The sequence below is a fragment of the Eptatretus burgeri genome, chromosome 9 (genome assembly GCF_056783735.1).
Source record: "Eptatretus burgeri isolate ZD-2024b chromosome 9, Ebu_testis_v1, whole genome shotgun sequence".
NCBI classification, from domain to species: Eukaryota; Metazoa; Chordata; class Myxini; order Myxiniformes; family Myxinidae; genus Eptatretus; species Eptatretus burgeri.
This window is the reverse complement of record NC_140969.1, coordinates 26330970-26343615: the sequence shown is the minus strand read 5'-3', so window position 1 is coordinate 26343615 and position 12646 is coordinate 26330970. Positions and strand designations below refer to the sequence as shown.

Below are 12646 nucleotides of genomic sequence, written 5' to 3'. Positions count from 1 at the left end.
TTTCGTTTTTCATTTCATTTGTCATTGCCGCCAGCATGGCGCATAGCTGGGCCATGTCGGGTGCGCTTGGGTGAGCCGTTTCGGCAAGGGTCGGGGGGTTTTGGTGGAGAGGGGGAGGGGAGGTGTCATACACCGCGGCCGCTGCCGCACCCATTTCGGGCTCTGGGTTCAGTTGGGCGAGTTCGTTTTCCTGTACAACCAACATTTCCTGCACGGGGATTTCATCCTGAGCCATGGATTCTACACATTCCACATCCATTTCTAATACCCCCGGCTCCCGCTCGCCTTGAGACGCCATCTTATTTCTCGGGAAGGGTTAATTTAGCTCGCTCGTAATTTGGAGGGAATCGGGGGTCGCTTCTCTCACCCCTGGACCGATTCCCGTGAATTTAGCCGGAGACAGGAGAGCCCGTTTTCCCGTTCTCCGATACCAGTGCCGCGAGGAGGGCGATGGGTTTGTATCGCACGACCTGACACCAGTGTTGCGGATTCGCGCCCGCCGGCGTGCGAACGGCCACGTAACTCGAATCGCGGCCCGTCGCCCACCGGACGGACAATCCAGTCGTGACCCTCTCGGACTAACGCCGGGAACCAGTCACGGGTGGACCTTTCGGTCTCACCACGATCGTGCCAATCGGCCCCCGCGTGGGATAGGGTTGCTCGCCAAATTCGACCTACCTAAGTACCCACACGGAGGGTAGACCGGGCGATCGCACCTCGCCGCAGGTCGACTTCGGACACGGGCCACTTTAAGCGACCCATTCCGTACTATCGGGATAACCGAGCGGTGTTATTCGTCGGCCTCGACGGTTCGATTAATTATCGGGCGTTTTAGCCCACGACCAACCCTTTACGTGAAGCAAGATGGAGATTCAATGAAAGAAAAGACGAAGTGAAGCGGGAAAACAGTTCAACAATAAGCACATTTATTTCGCGATGAACGGAAAGCACACATATACAATTCCACCAAAAGCACATGTAAAAGAAGAAGACAATGCAATATTACACAAAAAGCAAATGCAACAATGCAGATCTAACCGACTACCGGGCACACGGCAACACTTATACAATTTTACTTCACAGACGGCGCCGACAACACATATTCCCAAAGCAAAAGAAAAGAACCACCCTCAAGGATGAGGGGGGTAGGCGGGCCTGGGGCCGAGACCGTGTCGGGCCTACCCGTCTGATGATGAGACGCGGAGCGGCGGTGGCCCCTCAACTCCGCGGGCCTCGCGGACAGTGTCTGGTAGGGGGTGGGAAAGGGGCCCCCTTTGTCGCACTATCTCAGCGCGGGGGGAAACAGGAGGGGGTTGCTGATGCTCGGGGGAAGGAGGATATCACCCTGTCTCGGGTCCCGCGGCGAGCGTCTCCTCCTCGACCTCGGTCGCGTTGCTGGCCTCTCCCTGTGCAGCTCCCGGCACCGACGCGAGCACCCCCTCGTCCGCCTTCGCCGCCGTCACCTCTCCACAGCCCCGTCTACTCGCCCTCTCCGTCTCCTCTCTTGGCTCGTCCCAACTCTTCACTCTTGACTTCTCCCACTTCTTTCCAGCTCCACCGACGACTCTCTTGAACTCCGCACAACTCAACTTTACTGACGAACGCAGCCGTTTATATAAGCCCCGTGGCTTTGCTCTTTCACCCTTGACCCTCTGCCTCCGACCCTTCACCTCTCTAACTGGCTCCCCATTGGACCGAGGAAAAGTGGGCGTGAATGCTTTTTGATCCATGAATTTGCATATAGCGTCCTCACTCCAACGCCCTGGAGGCGGGGCCAAATCGCCCACGCTCTCCGATTGGACGGAACAAAAGTGGGCGTGAGTCGTTTTTGATCCATTTTCTGCGGAAAGTCCGTGATGTTTTTGAATACGCTGCTCGGTGCGCGCCCTGCACGAGTCCAGTATCGGTGCCCACGAGTGGCGCGAGATGGTGTGGATGTGATGGTGGCGAGTTGTGATGGTAAAGGTCGTGGCTGTTGTTGTGAAGCGGCGTTGTGGTTGGTGGTTGTTGTTGTGAAGCGGCGTTGTGGTTGGTGGTTGTTGTTGTGAAGCAGCGTTGTGGTTGGTGGTTGTTGTTGTGAAGCGGCGTTGTGGTTGGTGGTTGTTGTGTGATGGCTGTTGAGACGTGGTTGGTGGTGGTAATAATGGCGGCTGGTCCAAAATAAAGATAGTAAAAGAAAAACGGCTATCATGAAGAGTCGCAGCCCGAGTGAATGACATTTATTCCCTCTAGACAACGGGTTTGGGCCTAACTACACATATACTTACAGAGATATCTCACCTAAGGGACCTGAATGGTGGTTTGCGAATTTGGTCAACCATAACAATATATATATATATATATATATATATATATATATATATATATATATATATATATATATATATATATATTATATCCATCCATTCATTGGAACCATACTCTGTGCAGAGCGTTGGTGCTGCTTAAGCAGACTCCTTGGCAATTTGGCACAATCCTGGACGGGTCGCCACTCCGACACAGTATACCAGCATGCTGGCACTCATTTTGCCGACCTCGGAAGGATGACAGGTCGAGTTAACCCCGCCTGGTATTAATTCAACAGCTGAGCAGGATTTGAACTCAGGACCCAAGGATCCCAAGCCCACCACCCTAACCATTAAGCCAACACAAGGCATAAAGTCTTCTACTGCGCAATATATATATATATATATATATATATATATATATATATATATATATATATATATATATATATATATATATATATATATATATATATATATATATATATATATATATATATATATACATACATATACACACATATATATATATATATACATATATATATACACACATATATATATATATATACATATATATATACACACATATACATATATATATATATATATATATATATATATATATATATATATATATATATATATATATATATATATATATACATATATATACACACATATACATATATATATATATATATATATATATATATATATATATATATATATATATATACATATATATACACACATATACATATATATATATATATATATATATATATATATATATATATATATATATATACATATATATATACACACACACATATACATATATATGAACAAGTTTTTTTCTGAACAATGAAATATGAAATAACAAATATTAAAATAGTTGAGTGTGGTCTCACCCATTCACTCACTGACAGACCAATTGCAATAACCTCTCCTTTTCCGGTGAGTCTAACAACACTAAGCATTTAACAATGCAGAGCCCGGCCCAGGTGTGAAGATTCCAGTAGATATTTAAATGAATGCTGCATGTCACACATCATACACAAACCACACACAACAATAGCCTGTCCTGGCATCCTTTTGGGAATGGATGAGGCTACTGATAAAATTCACAACACAGGATCCAAAAGAAAAACTAAAAATAATTCGATATAAACTCTCAGTTTTTCCAAATTAGACTTTGACTTCATTGTAAAATGAAATATGAACAACAGCTTTGCATATCGTCAATGTGCTCTGGAAAGGAATTTCATGAAAAAAATTTAATCCAAATCGTGTCTCAGCAATCATGTGATTGCCAAAGAGGCAGGTGATTTTAATCTTGATGATTAACTGAAAATACCAGTTGGGTGATGGCTCAGCCACACATTATTAAGATGAAAGCTTCTGCCAAAGTTCATGATATATACTCGTGACTGTTCACAATGTAATTTTTTCAATAACCAAACAAGCACACAGATGGATGGGTGTGCCATGGAGTATAAGCTTCCTTAATACAGAGGTCAAAGTTTCTGGAAAAGCAAGAATGAAGACAAAAGAGAAGCAGCTTTTGTATTGAAGAGGAAGTACTGGTACTGTGCGTGTTAAAATAGTCCAAATGTAGCAACAATTTCGCAAGCCAAGCACAGTTGTCAAAGACAGTAGTTGTAATGTTTGATGCATTTCTTTTTACACTAAACAATTAAATAAATTACCAAAACATTATTTAAAAACTCCACAAGAAGTGGCAACATTCAATTTCCTCTTGAGGATTTCCTCTCACGAAATGGCCAGCATCATCCAGTCGTGATGTTATTTTCACAGGGAGCCACATATGGTTAGATGGTGGTGGGATTTCATGCAAATTCCTCCTGCTTCAGGACGTAAACATCAAAATGAAAAAAAGAAAGCAGATACAAGACAAGAGGTTTTTTTTTCCTAAGGTATGCTGTAGCACACAAAATCACAACAGAGATACGACAGGTACATCTAACCATATGGCAAAATAAAGAAACTGCTCATACAGTACAACAGGGTCAAGATTTTCAAAAGCAATACGTGTGACATGTCCCATGATTGAAGTAGACAAAATTATTGTTGGCATTTTCAAGGGCTAATCGGTTTGAGGCATTGCCAGTCCGAGGAATTTCCGGCTCGAAGCATTCAAAGCATTGGCACTTATAATGGCAACGGGTTAGAACAATTGGTGCTTCTAATGGCAGGGGGTTTGAAGTGTCAGTGATTCAAGTGTCCAGGGAATCAAATTGTTGGGAGTTCTCAGGACTGCGGGTTCAAAGCACCCCAAATCGGAGCAGTAATCTGTACATTAGAAAAGTCGCATGAGTCAATATACATATTAGAACCAACAAAACACAAACACACACACATATATATATACAGGTGCAGTGTCAGAGACCCTTGGTCCTACACAGTCCCAGCATCACTTGAAAGGGGGAAGGGGAAGTACAGGCACCCTGGCTCCTATGCAGTCTGCTGAGATGAAGGCCACAAGCTAGCCAAGTGGTTTTGAAAGCTTGCACGATTTGTGGTTTAAAGGATGGGCAAAAACACCCTTTGGAAGCTGGCAACGTGCCCCATTTATGCTATCAGGGTAGTTTCCTACGTGCAGGAGGCCAGTCCTGTGGTAAGAGTTCAGTGGCAACAATGGCTCCCTTATGCAAGCATGCATTAATGAAATAATAATTCACAAACAGCAGAGGAAAAATAAATAAACATAACACATTATTAAAATGACCTACCCCTTAACACATACACACAGAGGCCACAGAAGTATCTGACAAAGGCATGCACGTTGACGCACTTAGATATCTAATGGATGGGAGGTGAGGCGTAGAAATTAACAAATAAAAATACAACCGGAAAAACGAGAACAGCACTCGGGAGAGGGCATACCTCGGCGAGGCTGAACGGTTTATGTTTTGTATCCCACTGATAGGACGGATCTGAATCCGGACCTGAACCAAAATCGAATCGGATTTTTCTTGTCACCCACCCAACTCCTCCACCAAGTTTCATCTGTCCAAGACTGTTTGACATATCATGCTCTATGTCGTTTTTGGCCCTATCTCTCAATGGTGAAGAATCACTTTTGAATCTTAAAAAAAATTATCATATCCGGATCAGGATCTTCAAGAAAAATCAAATCAATTGGTTGTCGTCACACCCAACCTGTCCATCAAGTTTCATCCTAATCCGTCTATACCTTTTATGCGATATCTTGTTTTTGGGCCGACCTCTCAATGATGAAGAATCACTTTAAAAGAATTCTCGGATTCGGATCTTCACTAAAATCAAAACAATAGGTCCTTGTCACACCTCCAAACTGTCCATAAAGTTTCGTCCAAATCTGTCCATAACTTATATCCGAATCTGAGATATACTGCTCACAGACAAAGAGACAAATAGGGGTGAAAACATAACCTCCGACCATCTTCAGTGGCGGAAGCAACACAGTAAATAAAAAAGAGAAATGAAAGATTTTGGTTCAGTTATGGTTGGCATCTTCCTTCCCCTCCCCCAGCACCAGGCACATCTGGGAGTATCACCAACACACTTCTGATCTCTGAATTGCCAGTTTGCTTCACACAGCGAGATCATTTTTTTCCTATGTCTGTCTGTCTGGCAGTCAAACAAAATTGAAAACAATTCCAAACAGGAAACATCCTGTTTTTAAGGACGTTATCAAGGACACAAACAACAGGCACGAATAACTCATGCGACGAATTAGATAGGGTGGTGTAAAAGACGCTGGGTGCAACGGCGGTAAACTTCTGAATTTTATTTTTTCAAAGACCTTTAAAATCTATATTTTATTAAAATATATGACACTGTAGAACACAAATAGTCTTGTTGGCACTTTAAAAACCCTTCCGTTTAGCAATACCTGGACAAAATATTATGGCATTTTACATCATCACGACCCATCAAATTCTCCGCTCGCAGATCCTGCGCAGTCCTCGTTTCGTAACACCGCGTGGGGTAAGGTGTTCTACGAACGCTTTCGTTTATAATCGGTTCGTCATGGAACACAGACGAGACAGCTTGAAGGTAAGAAGGCTACTATCCTGTTGAACAGGATAATCAAGTGATAATTATTGAACACAAATTTGAGAATCAAGTATTCTCAGAATGGTATCCAGACATCGCTCTGCAGCATCAATGTCCCAGAGGTGGTCGATTTCCTGTGAGTTCCACTCCGTTTGATTTTTTGCTTCTGGTGTTCCTGATCTAATTGTATTTTAAATTGCTGTGAGGTGGTTTGATTTGTTGATTCTGGGAGGAGGTTATTCCAGTCTCTTATGGTATTAGGTATGTGACTATTAAGGTATGCCTTAGTGTGACACCGGAGAGGCACGAAGCCATTGGTGTTTTCCTCTCCTGGAGCGGATTGCTTGGTTGACGCATGGTGGTAAAGGAAATCATTAGCAACTACATGGTGCACTGCTTTGTAGAACAGTACGATCCTACGTAGCCGTCGTCGATGTTGCAATGAAGGCCACTCCAAGGAGTTGAACGTTGATGTAACGCTGGATATTCTGGCATAACCACGAGAGACAAACCGTGCTGCATGTCTTTCTACCATTTCCAGTTTATTTACAAAGTAGTCTTGATGTGGATCCCAGACTGATGCTGTGTATTCAAGTTTGGGACGTACCGATACCTTGTACGCAGTTCTCTGAACCTGTGTGTCACATTTGGTTCAGTTGGGTGTGTATTGGTGGTGGTCGTATGGCAGCTTCGCTGCCGGGGTAGCTATCATTTCTTGAAGCGTGACTGTGTCGCTGATGCAGTGCCCTCTACCAGTACACACACTGGAACTGGTACTCATTTTGCTGACCTCGGAAGGATGACAGGCTGAGTCAACCCCCTGGTGTATTAATTAAACGGCCGACGGGGCTTGAACTCAGGATCCTTGGATCCCAAGCCGCCACCTTAACTACTGAGCCAACACCAGGCTGGGTGTGTATAGTTTCCACACTTCTCTGCACTTTCCTGTTGGACAAACTCAATTCTTACTGTTAACCATTATAAATAAAATGCAGTACATCTCTCCATCGACGTACCTTTGGCATGGCTACCGGCGCACAACGACCTGCTCTTTTCGAGGGAGCATGGGCCGTTTCATCGCCACAGCCGACTTTCTGTCTCCCTCTGAAGGACGGCTTGACTAGTCAAGTTTTCTGAATACAACCCTTGAGGCATTTTTGAGGAAAAGCTGGCAGACACTTTACTTCACCTAATTTTGGTATGCTGATTTCAATTTTGCTGTCTGCCAAGCTGTATCTTGACCGCTTGACCCTCAAAATGACGTAATAAGCCACGCCCTTTTTTTGCATATTCCACAATATGGTTTACTGTAAAAGTTAATGTAAATATATTATGTGTGGTATCATATGAAAGGTAATGACATGAACATTGCAAAAACATGATCAATAAATAAATATTACATCATGTGGGGTCATTTAGAGGCCATAATATCATATTACATAATTCTACATAGCTCTAAAAAGACAATTCAGGACTAAATTCATATCGTTCTTTTTCATTCTAAAGAATCATTGATTCAGTATAAACCATCAGGCATGGGAGCGATGGGGTGATCTAACAAGTGTTTGGATGAGGAGCAACTCAATTTTAATGTAAATCAAGATTAAAATTGAGAAGCCTCTCATCAAAATACCAGTCAGAATGCCCCAACTGCTCTGGCCTTGCCGGCTTATCCTGAAGCATAATTTGTTAGTATGAAAAAAAAAATCTGACAAAAAAATTTTGGTGTACATGGTAGATACGTTACATTACCCTATATGCTGAATTTTTAAAAGTTCTGTCAAGCTGCATCCTGATCCGGTGACCCCTGATATCACAATATAAGCCACACCCATTTTCATAGGTTACCTTCTTAGTGAAGATAAACATAATAATCATGTTTGGTATCATACAAAAGTACAAGATTTCAACATTGCCGACTCATTGATAAGAAGTATGTATTGCATTATCTGGGATAATTTAGGTAGGGAACAAATCAAAAGATTTATGAAGTCCTTTAAATGTAACTAGTTTTGTTAGAGTGTTGATCCCTCCATCCCTCTTCCAGTAATAAAATCGGAAGTGGGGCAAAACAACTTTTATGGTCTTAAAAATATGACTAATCAAAAATTTTGATGACGTGGAACTAGTGAGATTTATAGCATCTCTTCGATTTGTTAATTTGTTCCGTTAAGGTTACAAAACGATATTATTCAGGGCTGTTTGTAACAGTAGAAGTTCCAAAAACTACACAAGATTGATACAATACAAAAACAACATGAATAACAAATTGACTGAAGTAAAGCGATATTGTTTAGGAAAGTCAAATTAAAGAGAATCAACATAATTAATTTGACCAAAAATAACATGTATCTTATTCTTTCGTCATTGTAATAACCATTACCGGAATTTTAAAAAAGTGACAATCTTGCTGAAATTTGTCTCTTCTACGTCACAAACTTGCCACGTTTTCTAGCTTCATAAAAAATGGTTGTGCCTTTGAATAAATCTAGAAGTAATCCTCAAACATGTGTATCATGTACCTTGATAAAACCAAATGTCATTTTGGGTTACTTCACGTTTGAGAATGTTTCTAATATTTGTTATTTAAAATGTTGAGAATTGTTTTACAAGGTCTTCTATACATTTGTAAGTTGACATAACTATTACGACCGGTATTTAAATTGTCGTGAGATTTGTCTCTAAAGGCCTTCCGTACTTTTTTAATTTGACGTAACCATTAGAACTGATATTAAAAATATCATCACATTTATTTTATAAGGCCTTCTGTACTTTTAAAATTTGACATAACCAGTCTATCTTGTATCCTAGAGCTACTATTTTTTTACATTATTATACACTCTGATATAATGATTTGGGTATTAGATGTTGTCGTTAATTATGAACACACCACAACAAATCTCAAATTCGTGTGGTGTTTGGTGCAACTGTTATTTTATTACGTGATACAAGGGAAGGATTCAAATTCATGAAATAATTACATTCACAGATGCCTTGTTACATACAATATATCACACACTTACCAGAAGAGTGTATAATTGACAAGGTTGTTGACATAACAATGGAGTAACTTTTGTCCAATTACATGTGCTGATGTGTGCAGTAGAGACAGCCTGTAGCCACAATATGATGACTTAGCGCCCTCTAGAGCAGTGCTTCTCAAACTATCTGATGTGGCGGACCGGCAGGTTTTTTTTCCAATGTGCCAGGGACCGGTACCATATTTGTGCCATATTATTATTTGTTTATGATCCGAGAAAATAGTTTGAACATCCGTAGTAATATTAATTTATACCAGAAAAATATATAAATATAATGAATAGAATAAAAGTTGACACATATATATATATATATATATATATATATATATATATATATATATATATATATATATATATATATATATTGTAAATGAGTAATACATATTACAATATTTAAAAATATATAAAAAAAAATCAAACTCGCAAAGCCTTCAAAAATAGTTATTATGAACATGTATACCGGTATATAAGTAATAAAATGAAAAATTATAATGAACAAGGCAGGTTGAAAAAATTATATATTTTAGTTATCTTAAACTCCATTGAATAAAGACATGAAAAGAAAGATTGAAAGGAAATAGGTAACATTACATTGAAGACAACTTTGAAAATGTAATGTTAAAATATGAAATTGATGATATAGGCATGTTAAATCCTTAACTTTTACGAATGTGAAAGGTGAGCCTGCTTCTTATTTGTCAGCTTATCCAATCGTGGTTTAATTGAGGAAAGTGCCACGTGCAATGGAGAATGAATATCCACACTATTCCTGTACTTTGTCTGAATGATGTTCATGGTTGAGAAGCCAGTCTCGTAGAGGTAGGTTGAAGGAAATGGGAGAAGAGTTTTCAGAGCAATTTCCGTAAGCTCAGGATATTCTGCTTTCACTTTTATCCAAAAAGAAGCAAGTGCTGTTGTAGTTTTGAAACTCCTCTTCAATCCTTCATCAGCAGACAGCTCCAACAATTTATCCTCCATAGTGACACCTAAGGCCAAAGTCACATTTGCCACGGCGGCCGTAGGGTCTCCAAAATCTATGGCCACTAGCAATTATACAGCGGCCGCAGTATTTCCACGGTCACACAATTTAGCAGTCACATATGTTTTTATTTTTCGGGTAGCCGCACGGCGTATTTATAAATTGTGGAGACCGAAAACGTGGGGGTGCCGTACGGTCTTTGATTTGATGTCGCACGGTGACCTTAGGACATTCCTGTGGCGGCCATAGAATTTTCAAGGCTGACGCAAGGTGACCGCAAGGCAACCGCAGGGGGCCCTAAGGGGAACGTGTGGCCAGACGGACGGTAACGAGTGGGTTCCCTTTTTTTTTTACCACTTCTTTTGTTTCAGCTTGTCGAATTGCTATGGCGAACATAGAAATGAAAAAAAGTTACAACTCCGCGCTACAATTCCACGGCGACCCTATGGCCTGTAAAATATAGCCATATGGCGTAGGGCCACCCTGAGGCCACCTCAGAAACTCTGCAGCCACCACACGTTTCTGTCAATTCAGAGGGCGTACGGCCGCCGTATCCTCGCCGTAGAGCAAATGTGACTTAGGCCCTAGTCATCTCTCAATGGCATAAACAGATTTTGGATCCATTCATTCCCTTTCCGTGGATCTTCTTCTTCTGGAAAGTAATGCTGAAAACGTTCTGCCAGTTTCGTCAAGTGTTCTCTGATGACATTTCGTAGAGATGTAACATTAAAGTCTTCTCCTGCATCAGCGATGACTGCCGCTAATTGGTGAAACATGTCATAACAATCTCTTGACACTCGACTCTTCCATGCTTCTAGCTTTTGTTTTTGTCCGTCGATCTTGGAAACTCGCCGCGGACCGGCAGTCGATGACTCACATACCGGTACCGGTCCGCGTACCACCACTTTGAGTAGCACCGCTCTCGAGAAGCTATATTTTTTTCAGAGACCAAGATGGGTCACACTTACAAACAACATTAAATGCATATTAATCCTTTTTTAAAAATCAAAACCTGACCAACTTTTAATTTAAGTAGAAGTTGACTTTCCTCTCCTTTTCACTACAGGATCATAAATACATATATATATATATATATATATATATATATATATATATATATATATATATATATATATATATATATATATATATATATATAATTTTGATTGTATATTTCACACAAATCATGGCCTTTTGGCCAAAGATCATACAAAACCAATCCATTGACAGTACGAATAAATGTACACGTCATTAGCTTTAATTTGATACCACACATGATAGATTTGATGCCATTTTTAAGAAGAATTATATTTCGCATTGGGCAAAAGGGGCGTGGCTTATTACGTCATTTTGAGGGTCAAGTGGAACACGACGCACAAAACGACCTCTCGATGGATCACGTGTTTTTGACGCACTTTCTGTGCGTGTTGCCTTTTTACGTCTTACGTCACCCACTTTCGTGCGTCTGACGTGGCCGTTGGATCCTCAACAAGCTGCTGTGCGAGAGAACTTCGAATATGAACCCTGGGTCGTTTTGGAGTGATTTTATAATGTGATAAACATTCAGGCGGTGTATATCGGAAGTGCACTGCTTCCTGTTCGAGTTCGAGTGGGCCAACTGGTCAAATTGCGGAGACGACGGTCCGTGCAAAACAACACCGAGACTCTGTGAGGGACGTGAGGAAACAATTGTTACGTTTTACTCGCACCTGTTCGCTGGTGATTTTGGCGCTTCCGATGCTCGCCGAGCTTTCCATCTTCCACAGCGGGCCGAGCGACTCCCTCACCTTGCGTTCACACCGAAACGGACTCCACGTAAAAAAAACGCCCGGGTTTTGCGGGAACCTTCGACGCCTGCGAAGCAACCAGCGAACCGCCCGTGGTCTCAACATCAACAAACAGCGTGTAGGAGGAGTCTTGGGATTCACCAATCCCGATTCGAGCTCACGAACCGATCTTCTTCTTCTTCCTCTTTTTTTAATCTTCTTTTCATCTTCTTATTTCCATCATCTTCTTCTTCTTTTTTTAATGGCCCTGACAGAGCCGGTTGGCTCTATACATGCCACGCACCTGAACGCGATCCAAATTGTTTATCATCCCATCGAATGTAATGCAATTTTAATGGCTTTCCCACACTCCTTCAGGAATTTTAGTATCAGCTCACAGAGTTGCGGGTGCTTCTGGTTCATCAGCCTCAACACTCCCGGTAGATCCAACATCTTGATCTCCGTTACTCCTACATTCTGCACAAGATGCCGCCTGGGTCCCTCATAAAG

At 41.4% G+C, this 12646-nt stretch overlaps 1 protein-coding gene across 3 annotated transcripts in view; it reads right to left on the bottom strand.

The window, feature by feature from the left end:
- NUDT5 (nudix hydrolase 5) overlaps positions 1-12323 on the bottom strand; it is a 74078-nt gene extending 61755 nt beyond the window's left edge. Inside the window, exon 1 of one of the 3 annotated variants that reach the window (XM_085894441.1) lies at positions 12080-12323. In XM_085894441.1, coding sequence (XP_085750567.1) covers positions 12080-12262 — 183 coding nt within the window. In that variant the 5' untranslated portion in view covers positions 12263-12323. The remainder of the gene's footprint in view (positions 1-12079) is intronic. The other 2 variants (XM_085894440.1, XM_085894442.1) reach the window with 2 other exon arrangements.
- Positions 12324-12646: the final 323 nt, after the last annotated feature.